Raw genomic sequence first — 26,112 nt, 5'->3', positions numbered from 1 at the left:
TTTAGACAGTTGACTCTTTTTCCTGTATAGATCCATGATTCACCTCAAATTAATTTTTATATATAGTGTGAGGTAGAGGTCAAGGTTTATTGCTTTTCCATACAGGTAACCAGTTTCTCTGGTACTGTTATGCCTTCCTTTAGCCCCAGGTGTCTCCTTTTGGAGGCCTCATCATCAGGGACCTTGCCTGAGGCACCTCTCAGATGCATCTGCTAAGACCTCCTTATCAGGGGTCTTGGGCTGGGCACTTTTTTCACTTTGACTCTTACCTTTCTTCTCCTAGCCCTTCCCCCCTCCTCCACCCCCAAATTTCCCCAGCCCATGGGTTCATAAAGAGGCAGGAGCCATCTCTTTGGGGCTCCTTGGAGTGAGATGATTCCTGCACCCTTTGACCTTGGCTTGGAGCTGTTCCGTGGTGAAGGTGGGGAATGCACTGTTGTGGAGCTGATACAGGAAAGTGGGACATGAGAGTATGGCCGTGTCCCAGGTCTCGGGCGAGTCCCTGGGATGTGCCCTGCAAAGTGAGGGCCCTTGGCTTCACACAGGAAAGAATTCAAGAGTGAGCCATAGCTGAGTAAAAGTAGATTTGTTCAGAGAGATGCATAATTCATAGAGTGCAGGCTATCTCAGAAGGCCGCAGAGGCCATGAGGTGTGGAGGAGGTGGTTAGGTTTTATGGGCTCAGTAACTTCATATGCTAATAAATGGGAGGATCATTCTGACTACTTTTGGGGAAGGGGTTGGGATTTCCAGGAACTGGGCCACTGCCCACTTTCTGACCTTTTATGGTCAGCCTCGGAACTGTCACGGCGCCTGTGGAAGTGCCATTTTCCACTCCAGTATATTACAGTGAGCATATAATGAAGCTCATAGGCTGCTGGGAGTCAGACCTCCCGCCATCGTGGGCCTCAAGGTCTACTGGGAGTTGAGTCTTCTGCCATCTTGGTGCTAATTGCTGTGTCATTCCTTTAATGGTTGTGCCCTGCCCCCCTCCCTCCTGTCTCAGAGCCAGTGCCTCTCTTTTTGCCTCTTGTTTGCACTGTTCAGCAAGTGAATAAAGTAAGTGAATAAAGCCTTACTTGTTACTTTTAGTTTGGTTCTCTGTCCTAAGTGACCACCTCAGCACCTAATTGCTCAACAGAGGGCTGTGGGCAAATAAGTGATGTGATCACATTAGCACTTGAGAGCTCTTTCTGGTGGGCGTGAGACAGATTTTTGTCCAAGTACAACTGTTGTGTGGCCACTGCACAATCTAGGGAAGACAGCAAAGAAGTAGTTTCTTTTTAATGTTTAGGAGGTGAAATTAACTGGACTTGGTAATGGTTAATTTGGTAACAATCAGCAAATCTACAAACATAAGATAATCCTCATCTCTTCTTTTCCCTCCTTCCCACCTTGCTCAGTGCCACATCCTTTCCTCCTTCTGATCTGATCACCATCTGAAGCAGGCGAGGAAGAAGAACTTATTTATAGGAGAAAATGAGTCCACTTTAACAAGTCAGATGCCCATTGTACCTGAGTCTTGAGTAGGCAACTGTAGGAGTTTGCACCCCCGAGGAGTGTTGTCAACATGTAGGGCATCCAGGGAGCATCCTAGGACAACACCAACAAATAAGGGAAGAAGAAATTGAGTGGGAAAAAAAATGTCAAGGAAGTAGAATTCCAAAGAGGCAGTATCGTTTTTGTTTAAAATGTAAAAAAAATGACTTGCTGAAGACAATATTTTACAACAACTTTCAGTAATGATATTTAGAATGTGCCCTGTCATAGCTGTACCTTACAAACTGCCATGAGGAGCAAAATGCCTTTCAGTCCATCACCCTACCTCTGTGTACTCAAAGCATCGGTTTGAACTACCCAGTGCCTGGCGAGCGGTTCCTCCCTCTTGTACTGTTTCCGGTTGCGTACTGTTCATAGAAAAGGAACTGACTGCTGCTTGATATCTTTTTCCCTCTTTTCTGTCATGTTTTGAACTTTTATTCTTATTAATTTCTAGGTGCTCTCCTTATATGAAGGAGATGCAAACTGTACGTTTTCCTGTTTGTCATTTATCTTTTGTATTTCCCTATTTTGTTCATTTAAGTATCATCAGGTCAAATTTATCTTTTCTCTTTTGACTTCTGGCTTTTAAGTTGTACTAAGGTCTCCCTTATGCTCTTGTTACTAAAGAATTCACTTTTTAAAGAAAACAAATAGACTTCTTTAGAGCAGTTTTAGGATTACAGAAAATTGAACAGATAGGACAGAGAATTCCCATATACCTCCTTTGTCTTCTGTACTTAATTTCCTCTGTTAACATTTTGCATTAGTGTGGTGTATTTGTTACAATTTATGAATTAAAAATACTGACACATTATTATCAACCAAAATGCGTAGTTTATATTAGAGTTCATTCTGTGTTGTATAGTTCTATGACTTTTGACAAGTGTGTAATGACATGTACCCATCATTATAGTATCAACCAGAATAGTTTCACTGCCCTAAAAACCCCTGTGCTCCACCTATTCTCCTTTCCTTTCCTCTCCCCAGTCACTCATCTTATTTTACTATCTCTATAGTTCTGCCTTTTCCAGAGAGCTGCGTACTTGGAATTGTAACTGAGCAAAAGGGCTCATGTGTCAGTTTTGCAGAAAGCGAAACTTTTTAAAGGGGAAGAACAGAGAAGCTGGAATTAATCATTATCTAGTGACATTTCTTAATTGTAGTTTTAAGAGTTGAGATTCCTACACAGTTTTTGAGTCTCTGGCCTGGTGGTCCATGGCCTGGGGCAGGAGGTGGGGGAGCTGTCTGTGAGCTCATCTTGGCCTGGAGAAACAGCCTGAGTCTGTACGTTATCAACGACAGCAATTTTAATACATTAGCGATGTTATCACCAATAGCAATTTTAGTCATCTGACTCTGGTTGATTAGTGTTCAGTTAGTATAAGATTGAAGTCAGAGGGGACAAGAAAGGGAATAAAGTTTTGGATAGACAAGTTAATTATAAACTTGGTAGGGGAATTGGCTTTAGAGGGACTTGGTTTCGGAATCATTGCATGTAACCTTTTCAGATTGGCTTCTTAGGAATAGGTTTTTAAGGTTCCTCCATGTCTTTTCATGGTTTGATAGTTCATTTCTCTTTATTGCTGAATCATATGCTGTTGTATGGATGTATCACTGTTTCTTTATCCACAGTCACCTATTGAAGGACATCTTGATTGCTTTCCAGTTTTGACAATTATGAATAAAACTGCTATAAAGTTTGTGGGTAGGTTTTTTTTGTATTGATGTGATTTTCAACTCATTTGGGTACTTAGGGGTGTGATTTCTAGATCATATGGTAAGACTATATTTAGCTTTATAAGAAACTGCAGAACTGTCTTCCAAAGTGGCTGTATCATTTTGTTTTACCACCTACATTGAATGAGTTTCTGTTGCTCTACATCCTTGCCAACATTTGGTACTGTTAATTTTTTTTTCATTGTAGCCATTCTAATAGGTGTGTAGTGATACCTTGTTTCAATTTACAGCTTCCTAATGACATATGATATTGAGCATCTTTTAGTATTCTTATTTGCCATCTGAATATTTTCTTTGGTGGAGTATCTCTTCAGCTCTTTAGCCCATATTTTAATAGGGTTGTTTTCTCATTGTTGACTTTTAAGGGTTCTTTTGTATATTTTGGATACAAGTTCTTTATCAGATACATGTTTTGCAAATATTTTTCTCCCAATCTGTGGCTTGTTTTTTCATTCTCTTAACAGTATCTTTTGCAGAGTGGAAGTTTTTAATAATAGTGAAGTCCTGCTTAACAATTTTTTCTTTCATGGATCATGCTTTTGGTGTTGTATCTAAAAATTCATTGCCAAATCAAGGATTACCAAGATTTTCTTCTATGTTATCTTCTGGAAGATTTATAGTCGTATGTTTTACATTTAGGTCTCTGGAACTTTTATGAAAAGTATAAAATTCACTTGTTGCATGTGGACATCCAGTTGTTTTAGCACCCTTTGTTGAAAAGACTATCTTTTCTCTGTTAAAATTGCCTTTGCTCCTTTGTCAAAGATCAGACTCTATTTGTGTGGGTGTATTTCTTCTCTTAATATTTCGGTGGTTCAGTTTTACATTTAAATCTTTGCTTTGTTTGGAATTTAACTGGGTGACTGATGCAAGCAATGAATTTAGCTTTATTATTAGTCTAGTGGCTAAATAACTGTCTCAATATAGCTGAGATTAATGAATCTCAGTTTTCAAGATGCCATTTTTTTCACACTAAACTTTCATTTATATTTGGGTCTACTTTTGGACTTTCTATTTCATTAATTTGTCTTTTTTTTTTAAATTAGTACTGTTGTTTTCATTACTGATGCTTATACTATATGAAAGGTCTATGCTCCTTCACAGTTCCATTTTTAGAATTACATTTTTGTTTTGTTTACATGTGACATTTAAAATTACCTTGTCCAACTTCTTCCCCTCCCTGACTAAATCCTAGTGGCATTAAATTTATAAGTTATTTTAGGGACAATTGACATCTTTAGAATGAAACTTGCCTTCCCAGAATCAGATATCTTTCCATTTATTCAAGGTTTTTTTTGTGTGTCCTCTAGTAGTGTTTTAACACTTTCTTAGTATATGCTTAGACCACTTGAATTTATTACTAGGTATTTTATATCTTTTATTTCTATTGTAAATGGGTTCTTTTCTTCCGTTGTCGTCTAGTACACACATACTGATAAATTTTTTGTATGTGTGTATGTATGCATAATATATATAACATGTATATATGTATATGAAAGATGAAAGTATAATATATACTTATATGTATAATTTGTATGTATATAAAAATATTGACATCTGTGTATTAAGTTTATTCCCTTTGACCTTACTGAATTTTTGTTATTTAAAAAAAGACTGGAGAAACAATGTCCTTATTGTAGAATGGATGAGAAATACAGAAAGCCATGGACTTCTCCCCAGAAATTCTTCATAATGCGTTACCCAGAACTAAATGGTTATTTAATTATTTATTTTTGTTTATATCCTTAAGTTTTTTGTTAGACAGTGTTACCTGATATTAAATATATACCTAAGAGCTATATGAACATATTATATATTATATAAATCTTCTGTGTTTGCATTTATTAGGCAGTAGTTAAACAGGAAGCCAAAATTTACTGGCATTTCCTCCATTTGCCAAAATTGATCAACATACACATTCAAATATATTAATTGCAATTAACTTGTCAGTTATTTTTGACCCAAATCTGCTACTTAGCCTGATTATCAAGGAGAAGAAATATTTGCATATAATGAATATCGAGATTGTTTTCATATTTCTCAAAACATATATGAACTAAAAGCTTGCATTTGAGAATATTTACATTGCTTTATTTGGCTTGCTTTTTAGAAATGTGAACCTGTGCTGTTATTTTCTTTCCCCAGAGCATTTGAATTTGTTCTTTATGTAGAATGTTTTGATTGAGATCAGTGACCCACAGCTACATCTGAACTTTGCTTCCTTTGTAAACAGAAAAGATCAAGGTTTTAGATAATTTCTTATTCTCAGAATATAGGAAAATTGCCATTGGGAAGAATTAAATTAGTAAAAATCTAAGAATAGAATAACAGGTATAAACTTAGGGTAGCCTTTACACTAAATATTTTAAGAATTATGTATTTTTGAATCATTATCGCCAATGAAGTAGTGTTTTTTTGTAGGACATTTTAAATATTCCTAAAACATCATTGATTAAAAATATACTGACTTATTGGCCTATTAAAATTTTTCACACATTGATTTTTCAGGGTATATTAATGAATTCCAAGTGTTTAGAGTACAGCATAGTACTGTGTATGTAAGAAAGGGAGCGTTAAGTCCAAAATTCTGAAGGGTCTTAGGTGTTACTCAGCTAGCATATATACTTGCAGAAACACCAAGCCTCTGAATCAGAAACCAGATGACATACTCATCAGTACCAGCAGCCAGGGTAACACGGTACCACTCCATCACCATACCCAGTTCTCCTCAGAGCTACAAGGTGAGAGCCCCAGGCTTACATCTGTACTTGGAGTGAGGTCTGGAGAAGGAGGACTTAAATGATGCATCTCTGAGCTTATTTAGGAGCTGGCACATCTACTTTTTCTTTCTGGAGATAGAGGGCTTATCTTTTTCTCTGGAATTTAAACACCACTTGGGGCAGGGGTAGAAGGTCTCTACCCTAAATATAAGCATTTAGCTCCAGGGAAGATGACAAAGGTCTTACTACCTCTGAATGGGAGTAGATGGCTCCAGAGAAAAGGAGGCAAGAGTAGAACGTGAAGAGGAGACCTTCTCTTTGCGTCATGCCAGTTTTCATCTTCCGGAGACCTGGGCTGTGCAGGAACACTGAGAAATCCAGGAACGATTGTCCTCTAACAGAGGCATGTGTAAATATATATTTATAGCATATATGTGTTTGGTATAAATACTTCAAAGTTTCACAGGAAACTGATTCTTGGTTTATGGACATGGGATGGGGAAGCGGGGGTGGGGGAAGGAGCTGTAGGTAGACTCTTCACTCTTCAACTTTTCAGATACTTTCTGTGTTTTGAATCATACCAGAGGGTTACCAGTTTGCAAGATGAACAAAATTTAAATTAAAAGTAAGAATTTAGATTTATAGTCTAAAAATTCTTAGCTCTGTTTTCTAAAATATGCGTAGTTAAAACTGATGAAATTGTAGAGCGGAGAGTATAGCTCAGTGGTAGAGCGCATGCCCAGCATGCACAAGGTCCTGGGTTCAATCCCCAGTACCTCCATTAAAAAACAAGAATGAAAACAAACAAATAAAAAAAACTTGATGGAACTGTGTGGTTTGATAAGTGTGAGGAAAATTTTACTTCCCAGCTTCTAGATGGGATGAAGAAGGGCATTATTGAGAAGAAGAAAGTACCAGTCTTTATTTGTTGATTGAGAATCCCCTATATCTCATCAGTCTGAGGCAAGGCAGTTAGAGGTACAGGAGACTGAGGCACTCTGATCCCAAATGTGCTTTGGAGTGATACATGAAGAAGTCAGGGCTTTTGGAGGATTTGAGTCCCCATTCCTTATTATCCATCCTTTGGTCCTAGCATTTGATCATTTCTGACTGCTAATTTTCCTCGTCGTTAAATGTTAAAATTGAAGCTGCTTGAGATTTTTGTGAAGATAGAATAAAGTAGCACATGTGAAAGTATGTTTTGGGTTTTACCCATTGCTCTACAAATGTTAGTTGCTTTTTTCTGTATAAATACAGAAAGTCTTATTTTGCAATTAAGGAATCAAAAAAGCGGTCCAAATTCAGATACCTACCTGCGGTTCTGTTTCGCACACGCTGCCAACAGCAGTGGGTTCGTCCTGGTTGATGCTGTGACAGTTGCTGGGGATAGTTGCTGTGAGGCAGCAGCTGCAAACAAAGGCCATTTATTTTCCTAGTCGTTGTTGACCCCCAGAAATCATCAAATGATACAAAAAGGAAAGATTATCTGGTGCTATAAAGAAACAATGAATCTTATCGACTCTTTATTAAGATGTGCTAACTGATATTCTTGTGACAATATTTTGTCCAATGGAGGGTTTCTTTCCCTTTAAGTTGATATACTACTCATAAAAATATGAACTTCAAATATTAGGGGAATTATTTTCACCTGTCATAGGTTCTGCTAATATTTTGTTTTTAACACATTACTGCGGAGCCCGGGTATTGAGCCTTTAGGTGATGTTACTGTAGAACCTCTGAGGAAGCTCCTCTTCCTCCCAAGCCCCTGATCTGTGCCCATGCTGGTCCCTTCCTGATAGGCTTTGAGCTACTGCTCATTCTTTTATCTCTGTCAGGTTTGTTCCTACACAATATTATCAGGTGGGTTCTTGGTTGATAGTGACATATGGGAAATTTTAATAAAAAAATGACTTGTCTTGGATTTGAATTCCTCACAGCTCTAAGTCAGTTGGTAGTAATGGTTATATCCCCAAACCGTGCTGTCTTATACAGAGTCCTGCCTGTGTGTAGCATCGTGCATGGCATATATTAGGTGTTCAAAAAATACTGGATTTGTGGATGAATGAATTGGAAAGCTTCTTTTTGGTTGTTAAAAATTGGAGGAGCAGAAGTGTTCTTATGTTCTAAGCCCGTAAGATTGTTTCTGGTGTTAAGAATTTAAGAAGTGGTAAGCTAGTAGGAGAATATACAACGTATGACAAAAAGGCTAAGGCTGATGTGTTCAAACTTTGTTGTACTTGTACTCACACTTCAGAGATGACTTCTGTTTTTTTTTTTTCCAAATTATACTACTTTGGAAAATGCTTAATAAAATATTTTGGGATACTTCATTTTATACATGGACCTGCCTAGCATAATCTATAGTCATCCCTTGGTATCCGAGGGGGGTTGGTTTCAGTACCCTCCCCGCACCTCCCCTCCCCCCTATAGATAGCAAAATCTGCAGATGCTCAAGTTCCTTATATAAAATGATGTAGTATTTGCATATAACCTATGCACACCCTCCCAGATACTTTAAATCATCTGTAGATTATTTATAATACCTAGTACAATGTAAATGCTGTGTAAATAGTTGTCAGTGGATGGCAAGTTCAAGTTTTGCTTTTTAAAACTACGTAGCTTTTTTTTTTTTTTCCCGGAATATTTTCCATCAGCGATCAGCTGAATCTCCGAATGAGGAACCCATGGAATATGGAGGGTCAACCGTAATTTTAATTTAGATAAAAGTAACTTATCTCTTTCTCTACCCGTGTTCTCCTTCTTTCTTCTTCTCTCTCTTTTTTCCCCCCTCCCTTTTTCTGTCCTATGGGTTTTGGTAAGGCAAAATAGAAGTAACATTTCCTTTTCATTGGTTTTTTTAGAGTATGAGTAATGACAGAAATATAATTTTAATAGTGGTCTTTTTTTAAAAAAAAAAAAAAGGCTGAGCAACATGCTGCTCTAAAAGCAGGATCAGGTAAACACTTCAGTTCCTTTTTTTCTGACACTCACTCAGTTCTTGGCCATGTATCTTCCTAATGGCTGTGTTAGGAGGGTCTCAGGAAAAGTATGCCAAGGAATAGGAAGGCCTTTCTGGGGCAAGAAGAGCTCCCAGGTCAGAGCAGGCCCAGGCTGTTTTATCCCATCTTTAGAGCAAGAAAATCCCAAGACAGATTTTTCCTTTAACCCCTTTCTCCTCTTTGGAACTGGGGTGAAGGAGCACAGGCTTGTGGAATGGCTCCTACAGATCCCTAGATGTCCCCATATTCTGGAAATTAACTTTAAAAATATATTAAAGTTAGGAAGCCACTGGGAACAATCACAGAGATCATTAGATTATGAATGTCATTAGTGTTGGTTATTATTACCTCATGGATAATGACTCCTTAATGAGCTTTGGGACATTAGGCAAGGTAACCTCTTTAAGCCCCATGACCTTATCTGTAAAATGGAGTTAATGACGGTACCAATCTCAGATGGTTGCCAGGAAAATTACACAAGACTGAGTGCATTGCTGGGTGTTCTTAGTTATAAGCCCCAGAATCTGGGTCTGACTGGCTTAAGCAGAAAAGGATTTGGAGCAGATACAGGAAATCTCAGGCTCACTAGGAGGGCTGGAGAACTAGACTTAGGTTCATACAGCTCTGGGTTACAGTCCTAGTCATGGCACAGAGCTGATCTCAGAGGGACTGCTGCATTACTGCTGGGAGTTGCCTGCACTGCGGCTGTCATGAGCACTGTTGTCATTCCTGCATTCGAAGCTGACTATTGCTGCTACTGCTTCTGGAAATAATTCTGCACTGTCCTGATTCTTTACATCCCAGGCTAAGATGTCAGACAAGTGATTCTGGGTCATATAGCCATGCCTAGCAGCAGGGAGCCTGGAAAAGCAAATTTACAGTATTATTAGCTTGTAGGAGGGGACTTGGGCTCTGCCCACCATGAAGACTTAGGGAACAGGATTCCCAAGGCAAAAGAGAGGACTCAACAGCCAGGCAGTCCCCAAACTGATAAATTGCCACTACTTATAAAGTACTATGCCCGATATGTGGGAAGTGCCCCCCCCCCCCAAACACTGGCTTTTATTAATTTATATTTGGCAGTCTTTATTGAGAAAAAAGGTTAGGGAGATTTCTACTCCCAGATTTGATTTTTGAAGTAAATGGATTAGAGCTGCTAGGGAAATAAAAGTAAATGCATGGATGTAATTCCCAAGCTGGGAATTTACATGGCAGTCCAATTAAGTTCAGTAGGTGGTGCCTCCCAGCAGTTCTGAAGTAACGCACAGTTTGCTTGTTAGCCAAAATGTATAAGCAGCCGATAGCCCAGACAGCCACTGATACTCTCCTGCCATTCATTAGTTGCCTCCCTTTTTACCTGGTTTACCATTTATGAGTGTTCAGTAATAACGTAGTTTAGGAAGTTCTGGGTGAAGGGTCAGAAGACCTGGATTTGAATCTCAGCTCTACCAGTGACTCCTCGTATGACCCTGTATGAAGCAGGTTAATCCCTCAGACTCTTTCCTCTGTGTGTGTGTGTGTATGTATTTTTGTGTCTGTGGCTAATATAGTACTTCCCAAGAATATCATTGATTATTTAAACAAAAACATGTGAAAATATCTAGCAAACAGAGAGTACTGCTCAGTAAATGTTTCTTCTAAAAACAAAACAAGAGCCCTGGGAATTGTAGAAGTTCCAGTTTTAGATTTCTTTTAAAAAGTTGAAGAAATCAATAATATGTAGGTAAATATTTAAGCCTGTGTAATTTAGGGCAATCATTTCAGGGTGCCCCCGAAGTCACAATATTCTTATAATAATACTTCACTTTCATTCTTTCACGAGTGCAGTTTCTAGAGGCTACATGACGTGTTGTGTGTGTGGTCACAACAGAATGAGTGAAGAAGCAGAAATAAGAATCCACCTGTCTTCCCTTTAGTCCAATGCTAAGGAGATTTGCAGAAATGTAAAACAATGCCACTCTCTTCATTAGAGTTTTCTTTTGATGTGGAAAATTTAGTTATTTTAGAATAAAAAGTGTTATATTAATATGCAATGGTACTTATTTTTATTTTGAAAAGAATAACAAATATTTAAAATTGCTACTTTAATTTCTATTTTGGCAACTATTAATAGATATAATCTATATAAACAAAAGCCCTTTGAGGAGCTCAATAATTTTTAAGGGCGTAAAGGGACCCTGAGACCAAAAAGTTTGAGAACGTCTGTATTAGTGGGAAGTGCTATGTTTTCCGTAAGAGAAAAGTATGATTGACTAATTTACTGGAGTGAACATTTGCTTATTTAAGTGTATGTGGACTTGGAACAACTTTTAAAAATTCTTGAAGTTTATACTAACAAATGTACACACACACACAAACATGCATGTGGGGATTAGGTGGAATTAGTTGTCGGGGATAGAGAATTTATATAGAAGTAGAAAATTTTAAAAGGAGATTCTTTTGGATGAAGAAGTATGATCAGTTATTCTGATCTATACATTAAGAAGATGATTTGGAAGAATTAAGGTCAAGTGGAAATATCACTGAATTAGGAGTGAAAAAAACCTGTTTTATGTTCTGTTCCTGTTTCTGGCTCCTCAGACAGGCTCCTCAATTCAGTAAATATGTTTTTGAATAAATAAGCTCTTCAATGTTTTGATCTTTATTTCTTCACATGAAGAATGGGAATAAATAATTCCTGCCTTACGTTTTCTATCATTCATTCAACAAATATTATTGACTGCTCACAATGTACTAGGTTCTATTCTAAGTTATGGATGTAGTGATAAAATATGCAAGGTCCCTGCCACAATAAGGTAATGGTTTAATGAGAGAGGCAGGGATAAACAAGTGAAAAAAAAACATATATATATAATAATTATATATATATTATATATATATATGAATAATTACAAATTGTGATAAGAACTACAAAGGATCAAATAGAGCAGGAAAACACTACAGACCTGCTTACATAGGATCAACAGGGAAGGCTTCTCTAAGTCAATGATGTGTAAGCTGAGACCAGACATATGAGAAGAAACAGAAGGAGTGGCTTTCAGCAAAGAGAACCGTGTGTGCAAAGGCCCTAAGGTGTTACCTGAAGTATGGCAGACATGAAGAATGGTAGAGCAAAATGATGTTGAAGAAGTTGGCAAGGCATAGGCCATGAAACGAAGGCTTCAGTTTAGATGTGTGAAGAGCTCAAATATGTTCACAGCTGAGAGATCTGTAAGGGATTGTTTGGCCAGAATAGGTTATTAGTAAATACAGTGTAAATATGTCGAGGTGGTTGTGATGAAGAGTGAGCACTATTTCTCGTAAGTGTCCCTGGTTGATGTTCTGAGTGACAGACTAATGATTTTGGGAGTGATTTTAATTCAATATTGAAATGCTTAGATTCTTACTGCTGATAATTTGTTCAAAAGATTAACTTTCTCTTTTGATTAGGGCCTTTAACTTACTCAAAATGTGTATTACATAAGTAATACATGTCAGATTTTTCTACCAATTACATCTCTATTTATTTCAGTGCTCTTCTTTTCAATGAAGTAAAATATATCAACACCCTGGGAGACCTTCAGAACATAGAAAATGCTCTGAAAGGAAAAACAAACATTGCATTCTCATACGTCAGAGCCATTGGAACACCAGGTATTTATTAACACTTAACTTTAATTTTTGCTTTGCCTCCATACATGTGTGTTCATGTTGAAGGTCTTTACATAGTGTATTTTGACCACAATCTTAACATTTTAAAATAAATTTAAAGCATCTTTTACTATTATATTTTCTTTCTTCAAACAGGCAGCATAGTATAGTGGTTGAACATGAACTCTGGAGCCAGATGGCCTAGGTTAGGCTCCCTGCCCCACCAACTGCTTATAAAATGACCTTGGACAACTTATTTATTTAACCTGTTTCCTGGTCACTGAGACGGTGAAAATAATTGTGCCCACCAGTTAGTGTTATTGTGAGGACCAAGTGCATTTGAACAATTAAAATGGTTCCTGGCATATAGTAGGTGCTCTGTAAGTGTCAGCTATGACTGTTTTTATTTTCTGACAGTCCTCATGGTACCTGATACAGTAGTTTATAGTATTTGATAAATGTTCTTGAGTGACTTGGCATTCTTTTTTATTTCGGTGTTTGCTGTTTATGACATGTTTCTTGATTTTTTTTAAAAACCCAATTTTGACAGCATCACCTGGGGCATTAATACATAGTTTTGTCATAAAGAAGCTTATGAATGTTTTATGAAGAGCTTATAGTTATACTTTCAGGACTTTTATTGTTAGTGACTGTAGCTTGAACATGTTAACATCAAATGTTAAAGACATTTAAAAATTGTATATGCTCTATGAAATTAAGTCATTTATTGGAAGTTTCTCTTTTTATCTACATAAAACTTGACGGCTACACTGCATGCCCCTGGACTTACTGCAGCTGTAAAATAATACTCCACAGTCAGCCTGCTTTCTGCTTTCTTCCCAGGGCCCTTCAGGCTATTGTGTTTTGTCCACAGTGTGTAATTGTAATCAGCGAGAGGGATGAGCCGTAGACGGCTTACACTGCCACAGTGGAGCCATATTTTAGCAGGATCAGTCTGACTTCTGTGTTTGGAATAGACTGGAAGGAGCAGTAGTAGAATAAGGGAGAAAATCAGGAAGTTATCGTAATCACGCAGGCAAGAGATGATGGGGGGTGGCTTGGACCCGGGCATTAGCAATGGCAGTGGCAATAAATTTGAATTTTAGCGGTAGTTTGGATAGAAGACTGACTGAATTTTCTGACATACTGGCTGTAGAGTGAGAGAGAAATAGAGGCAGGGTGGCTCTGGGATTCTGGCCCGAGCTACTTGAAAGGTGATATTGCTGATAACTAAAGTGGATCAAGACTGGAAAGAGCTTGGAGAGGGAGCTCTGGGATCCACTTTTGGACATCACACTTGTGAAATACCCAGTAGACATCCAAGTAGAGATATCCGCAAGGTAATTGGCTATTACTAGTCTGCATTTGACGGTGGGGACAGGGACTAGGGATATAAATGTGTGACATAAAGTTGTGAGGCCAGAAGAGATCACAAAGGGAGTAAGACTAGATGGAAAAGAGAATGCTGAACCCATTAGATACTTGAACATTCACAGGTCAGTAAAAGAGGCCAGAGGAATGGCCTGTGTGCTAGGAGTGCCCTGTAAGCAAAGTGAAGATAGGGTTTTAAAGAAGAGATAGGAGCAGTTGTGTGACATGATGCTGAAAGGTGAATTAAGAACTACCAGTTGGCCATTATGCTTAGCAATACAGAGGTTATTGGTGACCCTGATGGGCACAATTTCTGTAGAGTGGAAGGGGTAAGTGTCTACTGGGATAGAAGAGAACAGGTAGAGAAAACCTGGAGACAGTGGCTAGAAAGATTCATTTGAGAAGTTTTACTACTAAGGGAAGGAGAAAAATGGGGTAGTGGCTGGAAGAGTATATGGGGTCAAGGGAAGAATTTTTTGAGAAGCCTATTTGTATGTTGACAAGAAAGATCCCATAGAAAAAGGGAAATGCATCATGGAGGAAAAAGAGGGGCAAATCATTGGAGCGACATCTTTGAGTAGACAAGAGGAGATGGAATCTGGTGAACAAGAGGAGAGGTAGTTCTTTATGGGGAGCACAGAAAATTCAGCTATGGTATTAGAAGGGGAGACAGACTATGGCATCAGTTAAGTGGGTAGATGGATATGGTGCTGGGGGCTGTTCTGGTTTTGCTTTCTTAATTGGTTCTGTTTTCTCAATGACATAGAAATCAAGTCATCAGATAGTCTGAGGAGAGGAGTGATGAAACAGTTGTTTCAGAAGGCCTGAGAATAAAGAATGGTTGCTAGGCAGCAGTAATAGCTGATGCCAGAAATCTGAAGTGAGGTCATTTGCATGGTGATGCTAGCAGGTTTTTGTTTTCTTTCCTTTTTTCCAGCCATATTCACTTTTATAGATGTAAGTACAGAAGAGATTATTTGATTTAACCTGGATTGTGTTTTAGCCAAACAGGCAGGGGAGTGATTATAAAGATTGACCGTGGGATTTAAGCTGGGTGAGGAGGGAAGAGAGGACCTGAGGTGGGTAAAGGACAGTAAAAATGGTAGGATTGTAGGTCCTGAAGGGTTAAAGTTAGGTACTAGGCAGAGTGACCTGGAGATGGAAGGGTGTGTGTGTGTGTGTGTGTGTGTGTGTGTGTGTGTGTGTGTGTGTGTGTTGAGGGGGAGGGTGGTAGACATTGAGATTTTGGAGGAATTTGCACTGATTGGTAATTATAAGCCCTGGACTGGGATCAGAGCAGAGAGTGGTAAAGGTAGGGCTGATGAGAGATCATTGGAGTCTCTTGAGAAGACTTAGGACTGAAGGGTCTCGATTTTGCAAGGATTATCTATGGGGATAGTTAAATCGCCAAGGATTATGACAGGAGTAATATTGAAGAGCATGACAGTGTGACAGAAGCTAAATTTTTTGTGGAATGAGTGAGGTGGTAGATGACTCCAACAAGGCAGAGTAGTGAGTAGAAAAGTCTGATAGTATGTGATCCAAGTAGTAGAAAATAAGATCGGGGAGGGGAAGATAACTACCTGGAAATGACAGTGAGGAGAAAAGGGAAAGTGAGATATGAAAAGGAAATTTCAGAGTATTGGGAACAAACACTACTCTATAGTCTTCCAGAAAGCAAAATATATTGCAGTTAAAGGGTCAAGAATCAGAATGGCATGGGACTTCTCGATTGCAGCCCTGGGAACTGAAGGAAATGGAGCAATGCTTTCAAAATTCTCAGTGAAAATGACTTGAACCTAGAATTCTGTATGCCAACAGCTGTAGTTCGTTATGAAAGTGGAATGAAGACACTTTGAGAAGTATAGGGTCACAAAAAATGTGTATTCCATATATCCTCTCCCAGGCAGGTGCTAGAGAACAGGGGCAAGGGAACAAACTGATCAAGAAGATGTGGGTAACAGGCCAAGGGACCCAACAAAAGAGCAAGAGTAAGAGAACCGCAGGATGATGAGGAAGTGAGTTCCCAGGGTGAAAGTATCACAGTCCACAGTGGAGCAGGTCAGGAGACTCTGCAGAAATCTCTGCCACAGGAAGGAACTGATAGTGTACCTGATGTATTTGAAGCACTGAGAGGACTAGACAGTTGTGGGAGAATTTAGGAATCCATTAGGAAGAAATCTAAAGAAAAATAAACTTTGTGAAAACAGTAGTGAAAAAAAGGGAAATGTGTTCATTTTGTACTGTATGGCTCATTTGTTAACAGTACTTCCTGAATCATAGCAGTACAAATACTGACTATTAATCTAATAAAAATTAGGAGATATTGGCCAGAGTTGAGGGGATAGGATTGTGTACGTTAGTGAGTGGGGTTTCGGGAAAGAGAGCTAATTTATCTTCTGTAGTGGGATGTCAAGAGATAATATTAACCCTAAAAAGAAAAATCAGGAGATGAAGAGTGTAAGAATGTCATTTAGAGACTTGGACGTAAATACCAAAGGAAAGAGTGAAAGAGTTGAAAGAAGTTGTCCCTTGGGAACTGGAAGTAGGGTCGAGGGCAGAGGAACTGTTGCTTTTCTTAATATACCCTGTAGAATTGTCTCTTTAAACCATGTTTAAGTTTGATTAAAAATTACAGAATTAGACAGAAATAGTACACAGGCATATTCGTACATCAAATATAACATATGAAAGTTGTATGGGGAATTCATGTTCTCTTCCCTTCTGCTGGGAAGAAGCTCTGACAGATTTGTCATATATTCTGAAGTCGAACTCATTTTCTGCTCCCTCTTAATTCTTCTCTGACCTTGAATAGAACAGACTTTTTTTTTATAACTTCTTTAACTGCCTGCATTTTCCCAGCTGGGATCCCTACAAAGGACTTTTCTTTAAACATAACAGAGCATAAACGGGTGTGGGGCAGTATTCAGAAGAGAGTCACACCAACTAACTCGGCCTCTCTCCCATCTCCCGTCTCTCCTCAGAGCACAGAGCAGTCATGGAAGCTGCTTTTGTGTATGGGACCACATACCAATTTGTCTTGACCACAGAAATCGCCATTTTGGAAAGTATCGGGTATGTGTAAGACACATAAGTTAACAATTTTAAGTTCATTTATTTCACATTACTTACTCAACATTTCCATCATACTCTGACAGTACGGACTTACCGGAGAGGAATCATAAGCAGATGTGAATATGTAAATGAAACCTGAAATCTTCTTTATTTCTATCATCTGCTGTACTAAAATGAATTAAATACACAGAAGTGATGTTAAACTAAGGGAACAAAGACAATGTGGATACACCACAAGGTGTGACCCCTTGAGTGCCAAGTGTATTTTAGGACTAGGTGTCCCACCGTGATCAGATAGGTGACAGACCAACAGCTTTCATAACTAGGCACCAGAGGTTCTTCCTGAGAGTTCCGTAAGTTACTCTGCCAGAATAATCTTGAATATATTTAAGTACAGTTTTGAACAAATGTTTTAAATGTTTAATTTGCTTGTCTAGTTTCTAGCTTGCAATTTCAGGTAGAGGCCTTCTTTTGATTGTTTCTGTCTGGGAAACCTAGGGTTAAAGTTTTTCTTCCATTTAGCACATAGGGACACAAGGAATAACCTGTGCATTTTAAAGACTTTTAAGTTTGGCTTCAAAATGCTCTTCAGGAAAATTAACCCTAAGCAAGGTAAAATGGTGATTGTGTGACCTTTTTAAACCATGCAGGAGTTTTTAATGAGCTCTCCTGCTGACCTCTCAGAAAATAGTGACTATTTGATATACCACACACAATTAATTAAATCCGAGACATTTTACAACTCTGTAAATTTGTGTGTGTGTGTGAGGAGTGGGCAGGCGGAGGATGAAGTGCTTACAAAGAAAAGTTATGTTTTTATTGCTCTGTACAACATCCTGTTTTCATCAGTCTCTTCTTATTGAACTGCCATTCTGCTGGTTCCTTCCTTAATGAGTTAAACAGAAGTTTGATGCATGTTTACTATTTGTATAAGACTTAATGTTCTTAACAGTTTGCGGATCATGCTGCCAGTACCACAAAGCTCTGTGGTAAGTAGTCACGGGGTCTCAGGATACATACAGTAAGCAGTAGTTTCGCCAGCTGCTTTCCTGCTCCCAGTGTGGACTGCCAGTCTCCCATCTTTGAATGGGGGAAGCCTTGATAGCCTTGATAGCCTCAGTCCCATGGTGACTGTCTGCTAGCCCCATAGTTTCTCTAAGGTTGTTTCTACTTTCTCTTGTGTTACCAGCTTCTTTGTTTTTCAGGTAATGAATAATTACAAATAGCAGTGACATGCTTAAAACATAGAGAGGTAGTTACTTACTGGCAAGGTGCGGGTCCTCTCATTTATCTTACAAATCCTATTGGGCAAGATAGACTAATACTGACCTATGACTGAGAGTGCTAATGTCTAGAAGGGATTTTGCTTTCCTCCATTTTTAAAATGAGAATTAAAAAATGTAGTTATTCTGTTTTTCGTGTTCTTTCAGTATATGATATATTGGACATGTTTGCACGCTCATTTATTCATGGGTAACAAAATGGTGCGGTGTCCTACCTGGACCTGATATGACAGGGAAGGACTGGGGATTCAGAATATGTAGTCTTAACATCACTTCTGGATGAAGTAGTTGTCTGTGACTTTGAGCTGTCTCCTGATGGAGAAGAGGTGAATGTATTTTTTTTCTTTGATTAACTTTTAATTTTTCTCATTTGTTCATTCTTTCATTCAACAAATATTTACTAAATGCCTTCTGTATCCTAAGCACCATCGCAGTTGCTAGGGCTGTAACATTGGCTAAATTTAGTGTGTTAACTGTCACATCATGTTGGGCCAGACGCCAGATGAGAAGGAAGGGTGTGTGTGATAGGCAGCACAGAGGTCGTGCGCCGCACGGACACCAGCACTCTCTGCTGCCTCCCCATGTTCCCCCCCTGCAGAATCTGTGTGTGGGCCACGAAGGATGTTACCCCACCACATACATGCACAGTCAGTTAAGTCAGAGGCGGCTGCGCGACCTAGAGTCAGCCAGTCTGTTGACTTACCTGAACAATGAGATACCGTCTTCCAGGAACTTGGAATGGGACATGGAGAAACTGGGTTATGTAGCATTTTGGCTCCGTTGCTCACAGGAATGTTTTGCTCATGTAGAAGTAGAGGAGAAAGAGTTGGGAGCCAAAAAGTGTTAGTGGCAAAATCAAGGTCCCTGAACTCTTGTTGTTCAGATCTACATGTTTATTCTCTGACCAGTTACTTGAATTTTCCTTGTGTTCTGTGAGAAACTCTTCTAAACTTCCAGTATATCCCCGTTACCCCCACCTTTTTGGTTTCTGTTTCCTACAACCAAATGATCTCTGATTAAATAGCTTTTCAAGATTATTTTATTATTTCAAAGGTTATGAGATGTGGTCCAACCTCAGGTGGGTCCTCTTGCTCTCAATACTTTTCTTTCAGCAATATGTGACTGTTTGGGGTTCCCTTCAGAAAGTCAAGTACTTTGAGTCTTGGCTATTTAGTTCCTTTTGTCTGAAATACCCATTTGTCTGTCTTCTTGGAGAAGTGATTCTTTCTTACTGTTTTTAATCTTTATGATGATCTTCCTGTCCCTTTCCTTCCTTCTCCTCCCCAACTTGAGACAGAATGAAATATTTCTTTGTTTCTCATAGCATTTGTATATCATAGCACTTAAAAACGGCATTTTAATTGTTTTACTAAATATATGTCTTTCAGTCTAAGCCCCCCAAGGAGTTGAATCATCTTATTCATTTTAGTCTTTTGTGCTTAGCGCAGGGTGTAACATAGTAGGCATTAAATAATCTCTGAGTGGTCATTTCTTTAATCATTGAATCTGTCAGAAATTACTTTTTGATTAAATGTTGAAATCAGTGAATCTTGGAACTCAGTTAAAGCATGTATCAAGAATTAAAATAACATTGTAAAAATAAAAATTTGCAGTATTTTGCCAAACTCTACTAATGCCATATGGAGATTTTTTTAAATGCTATTTTAATTTTGGCAGACCTTACTTACTCACTGTAAGTTTATCTTTGAATTCGCATGTTGAAGGGAATGCCAAAACTCAAATTATAAGCCATATTTGCTGAGCTTTGTAATATTTCAGATACAAACTCACAAACTCTCACAAAGTGTCACATGGTTTCTATCTTAAGGCATGTTTTGGCTGAAGTTTATTCAAAACAGATTTGGGTTTAAATTAAACCTAGAAGATTTGTGTTACAAAGCTTTATTTAGCATAGCTATAGAAAAACAAATATATTTTAAGATAATCTCATTGTCCTCAAGGTGACAGTCTTTTATCTGAAAAAAAAAAAAAAGAAATGTAGACCTGTCTCTAACCTAATTTAGAAGCTACTGTATGAAAGAGTTGAGGAAAAAAATTGTTTATACAGCTCAAAAATTTCTTTTATCTTCTTTTTTGCCTAAGTCCTTTTCATTTTGTTGTATTTTTACCAAAACAGTAATTCAGAAGTGTTGAGACTAGGACAAAGGGATTTGTCATGTCTTCCTGCACCATAGAGGGATCACACATTGAACTTCAAGTGGGTCTTTTCCTAATTTTTAATTTGCAGCACTGAGGATATAGAATACGCACATTTCTACTTTTTTCATTGTAAGCCAGTCTCGGACTTGACCCAGCAATGTAGAAGAACACTAATGGAACAGCCACTGACTACACTGAACATTCATCGGTTTATTAAGACGATGGAAGCACCTCTGCTGGTATGTGTCTTATTTAAATATGTTAGATGATTTATATCTAACTTTTATTGTTTTGATTCACAGATATGCATTTTACTTAGATGAGCTATATCTTTTCCCCTTGGACATATTTATTTCATTTAGGCAGATTTAGAAGTAGTTCCTCATTAAAGGTAGAATAGAAGATAGACTGTGTATTCATAAAATGATATTTTAATGCCTTGAACCATTGTTGTTCAAGGTAACCATTGCATAATTATAGTGGTAGTTATAATGAACTGTGGAAATATTCTGTGGTAGTTATAATGAACTGTGACCATTCTAAGGCCACAAAGATTACATCATGTGTTAAGAAAGGACCTCTTTTGGAATGTTTTGATCCCCGTTTTAAAATTTCATGAATATTGGAATTGTAGCATTTCTGGTGCCCCACTTTCCTTACTGCAAGCCTGGAAGAATTTTAGAGACTCAATAGGTGATCAGCAGACTTTTCTCCCTGAAAAAAGGGTTGTCCTGAGCATACATAAAACCTTCAGTAGGCCTTCTCACTCACTGTGCCCTTTTAAAATAAAAAGTGTGCATATGTATTATACATAATCCAAACAGTGCTGCAAAGTATAAAAGAAGAAAAATTTTAAAAGCCACTGAACTCCATACTCAGAAATGAACTGTAAGAAGCATACGAGTCATCTCTGCATCACATGGGTACACACAGATAGAAGGATGGGTGGATGAATAGACATAGTGCATGAGCTACTGTGCAGTAAGAAGCATTATACTTAATCTTATTTGAATTTAACAGAAGAAAAAGAAACTGATGTGAAATTAGAGGGATTATGGAACTTTTGAGAAATTATTTCTTCCTCACTAGGGGGCTCTTTAGCAAATATTGTCTTAAGTGTTAAAGTGATTATGAAAAACATTAAGAAATGAAAATCATTATTTAAAAAACCCTATATTTCCATTTTAGACAATATTAATTTATTTCTTTCTGTAAAAGATGAGAAAATAAACTTCATATGTTTATTTCCGCCTCAGCTCCTCTTACCCTACTGATTTTAGTTTTGTGTTATTTTACATTGTTAAGTTTATAATATTTATATTGCATTTTATAATCATAATTCCCACTTTTTAAAAAAGCCTTGCTTCCACATTTAAATACATACAGAGCTCCCTAGTCCCAATTTTAGTGTCTTCATTTCTGAGTTCTCTATTTTGGTCAGTTTTTGTTTGGTTAGATTTTGGCTTCAAACAGCATTAAAAAGAAAAAAAAAAAAGCACCAGGTCTTTTCCCCTTTCCTTTCACATGGTGGAGGAGGGAGGCATTTGTCTTACTTCCATGGGAGGAAGTCCTCTGGATTTGTTTTGATCTTCCAGTTCACCATAAAGCCCTGAGAGACAGAACAGTTCATTGGACAGGTCCTCACCGTTTCTATCCAACCTCATTTCCTTTTCTTCCAATATTGAGATATTATTAAGAATTCTCAGGATTTTGTCCGCTCACCAGTACTGTTTTTGCTATTGAGGGTAGGATTAGGACTCATCCCCAAACTTTGCTAAAAACTTCTATTCTTTTTTGGCTGCAACATTCTGGCTTGAAGTTGTGCCTCTTTCCTAACGTTTCTGCTCATAAACTTTCTTTTGCTGTGTTGAAAACTGTTGTTTTCTTTAGACAGATAATGAGGAGGGAGATTCTCTGATTTTACTTCACTTTACTAAACTTACCAAGAATTATGCAATGTTAGTTTTAAAAATAAAAAATGAAAACTTTGGAGACTTCATAATGACTTGGGATTCAATTCATGCTTCACTTGAAACATGATGTGGCAAAAATCAAGGGCACTGTTTATATTCTGTGTGAATGGTAGCCCCTGAAACAGACATGTTGTAAACAGCAATGTGAATTGCACCCTGGGATTGTGCAATGCAGGTGACCCTGCTCTATGCCACTGTTCACCTAAAAGGAATATTAATTTGACAGTCAAAGTCCCTTCTGAAGTAGCGTTTGTCTCAACACTCTCACAGAATTTTGCATAAGTGCATCGTTGCCTCAGTATCTTATTTGAACTCTTTTTTTCCCTTAACAACTGGGGAACTGGGATGTAGGATTCAGGCAGACATTCCAAAAGCATGGCTAGACACTGTGATAGGTAGGAATGGCCAGTAGCATGGGCCAAGAAAGATCTGAAAGGCAAAACTTGGTGCTGGATTCGAGAGCCATGCTGAGGATCTCCACCTTGATGTCGGCCTAGAAGGGCTTGGCAGTCCAAGAAGCACAGATTAATGGGCTTTTACAGATCAGAGCAGAGCAAATGAATGCAGAGTGCAGGAAAGGAGACAGAGCCTCGGACAATTCCTTAGCTTCTCGGTGAGATGGCTAAGGCTTACCCTTGTGGGGGTGGGAAGATGTTAAAGGGTTCTGAGCTAGTTTGGTTCCTTTTACATTTTGGTACTTTAAACATTTGGCTGTATCGGTATGTAATGCTGTTGCAGAATATACTGGAGGTTAAAAAACAAAGTGAGGCCAAGCACTTTTATAAGAAACACCTCTTAAGCGAAGATTTGATGTAACTGGATTATGCCTTTTGACAGTGTAGTTAATTAAACAAGGGGATGGTGAGGTCCTGAAAGTTAGTAGCTGAATTTGATTACTTCTTACAAATTCCTCCGTACAAGACTTTGCAGTAGTGTACTTTGAATGAGTGTTTCTTACTTTGTTCTTATTTCCTCAAGGCCCCACTGATGCTCATATTTCCCACTCACATCACTCTTAACTATTCCTCCTTTATTGTCAATCTGTATACAAGCCTTTGAGGTTCAATCATTGTTGGGTTTTGTACGGTTAGTAAGATGTTTTTGCAAAGTAGCCTAGGTGCATGGGTCCAGAATCTGAAATAATTTCATTTGTTTACATTATCTATAAACATTAATAAAAAGGGAAACTAGGCTTCAGACTTTCTGGTAAACTTCGGGTGTGTGATCATTGCAATTATATGCATTATTACTTCACTTCTAAGCATATGAAAATAGATGCAGATTAGGGTTTTGTGTATATATTTATGTGTGTATGTTAAGTAGATAGGGTACTTGAATATCTAAATATTGTAGATGTGTAACATAACTGTGTCTTATAATCATGATAGGGACATGTCATTTTAATTCTGACAAACTGAAAATAAATCTTAAGCATAGAAATTTTAAGTGATTTCAATCTTAAATTGATTAAGTGAGATTCTGGCAGGTGTGGAATTACCCTAGATGCATTCTTAAGGTTCCCAGCAATGAAAAGAGATGGGAAATGGTTCAATTGTTGTTCTGTTGGCTAATCCCAAGGGCATTTTGGAATGCTGTTGATTTTCACTATGATCAGTTTATACTGATTGATGGAAAGTTTTTATTTCAATAAAAGAATCTTCAAGTGCAAATATCTGATAAAATGTTTAGAATAGATAAATTATTATATAATCACTTTTCTGTAAATTTTATTTTTGTTTATGCATCTGAGATAACTGTCTCAGACAGATCCAAGACACTTGAATTAAATTAAGCCTACTCTTTTACATAGGTAATTAGAACAATGCTATTATGGTTTATTAATTTAGCTTCTCCTATTCCTTGAGGGCTCATGTGGCAGTGTACAATATTATATAGCAGGGTATTGGCTTCTGACATTATTGTCTCATATCCTTTTTTTGTTGTTGTGGCAAAAAATGTGTAACATAAATTACCCTCTTCACAATTTTTACGTATACAGGACAGTATCCTTAACTCTATGCACATTGTTGTACAACAGATCTCTAGAACTTTTTCATTTGAATGACTGAAACTCTATTCCCATTCAGAAACAACTCCCCATTACCTCCTCTCCCCAGTCCTGGCAGTCACCCTTCTACTTTCTGCTTCTGTGACCTTGAGTGCTTTAGAGACCTCTTATAAATGAAATCATGCAATATTTGTCTTTTTGTAATTGGTGTGTTTCACTTAGCATGAGGTCCTCAAGGTTCATCCATGCTGCAGCATTTGTCAGGACATCCTTCTTTTTTAAGACTGAATAATAGTCCAGTATGTGTGTGTGTGTGTGTGTGTGTGTGTGTGTCTGTGTGTGTCTGTGTGTGTCTGTGTCTGTGTGTCTGTCTAGTCTCACATTTTACTGATCCATTCATCATTGATGGATGCTTAGGTTGCTTCCACATCTTGACTATTGTGAATAAAGCTGCAGTGAATATGGTTCTGCAAATATCTCATTTTGAGATCTTGTTTTCAGTTCTTTTGGTTATATATCCAGAAATGGGATTGCTGGATCATGTATGGTAGTTCTTTTTTTTAAAGTTTTTTTTTTTTTTTTGGTGACTTGAAATTTTATTTTATTTTTTCACTTTTTAAAAAATTGAAGTACAGTCAGTTACAATGTATCAATTTTTGGTGTACAGTACAATGTCCCAGTCTTGCATATAATATACATACATATATTCATTTTCATATTTTCTCCCATTAAAGGTTATTACAAGATATTGAGCATAGTCCCCTGTGCTATACAAAAGAAACTTTAAAAAAAATCTATTTTTATATATAGTGGCTAACATTTGTAAATATCAAACTCCCAGTATCCCCTCCTACCTCCTTTCTGCAGTAACCATAAGATTGTTTATAAGTCTGAGAATCTGTTTCTGTTTTGTAGGTGAGTTCATAGTGTCCTTTTTTTTTTATTCCACATATGAGTGATATCATATGGTATTTTTCTTTCTCTTTCTGGCTTACTTCACTTAGAATGACGATCTCTAGGTCTAACCATGTTGCTGCAAGTAGCATTATTCTTTTTTATGGCAGAGTAGTGTGCCATTGTATAAATATACCACAACTTTATCCAATCATCTGTCGATGGACATTTAGATTGTTTCCATGTCTTAGCTATTGTATGTAGTGCTGCTGTGAACATTGGGGTGCATGTATCTTTTCACATTAGAGTTCCCTCCAGTTATATACCCAGAGTTGGGATTGCTGGATCATATGATAAGTCTATTTTTAGTTTTTTGAGGAATCTCCATACTATTTTCCATAGTGGTTGCATCAAACTACATTCCCACCAGCAGTGCAGGAGAGTTCCCTTTTCTCCACACCCTCTCTAACATTTATCATTTGTGGACTACAATAATTCACATCTGTCCCGTTTTCAAAACACACTCACTCCTCTCTCCCCAAAGCCTCATCGCATCAGACTTTGATTAAAAAATGACAATGACAATATCTCCCATCCCAGAAACTCTTCTCAACATGTAACCTTATCACTGTGCCTATCCCCTGGTGGAGTCTGTGTCCCCTCTTTTGAAATGGTTGGGCCTCTGTGACTTCCTTGACCAACAGAACAAGGCTGAAATGAT

The 26,112-nt window shown here is 37.8% G+C and overlaps 1 protein-coding gene across 7 annotated transcripts in view; it reads left to right on the top strand.

Moving 5' to 3' along the window:
- TXNDC16 (thioredoxin domain containing 16) overlaps positions 1–26,112 on the top strand; it is a 76,525-nt gene that overhangs the window by 16,933 nt on the left and 33,480 nt on the right. For all 7 annotated transcript variants that reach the window (XM_031453728.2, XM_031453726.2, XM_010982921.3 and 4 more), the window contains 3 exons: positions 12,509–12,630; positions 16,983–17,073; positions 20,605–20,755. In XM_031453728.2, the coding sequence (XP_031309588.2) occupies positions 12,509–12,630; positions 16,983–17,073; positions 20,605–20,755 (364 nt within the window). The remainder of the gene's footprint in view (positions 1–12,508; positions 12,631–16,982; positions 17,074–20,604; positions 20,756–26,112) is intronic.

This window comes from Camelus dromedarius, chromosome 5, assembly GCF_036321535.1.
Source record: "Camelus dromedarius isolate mCamDro1 chromosome 5, mCamDro1.pat, whole genome shotgun sequence".
Classification (NCBI taxonomy): domain Eukaryota; kingdom Metazoa; phylum Chordata; class Mammalia; order Artiodactyla; family Camelidae; genus Camelus; species Camelus dromedarius.
This window is presented reverse-complemented; position numbering and strand designations above follow the sequence as displayed.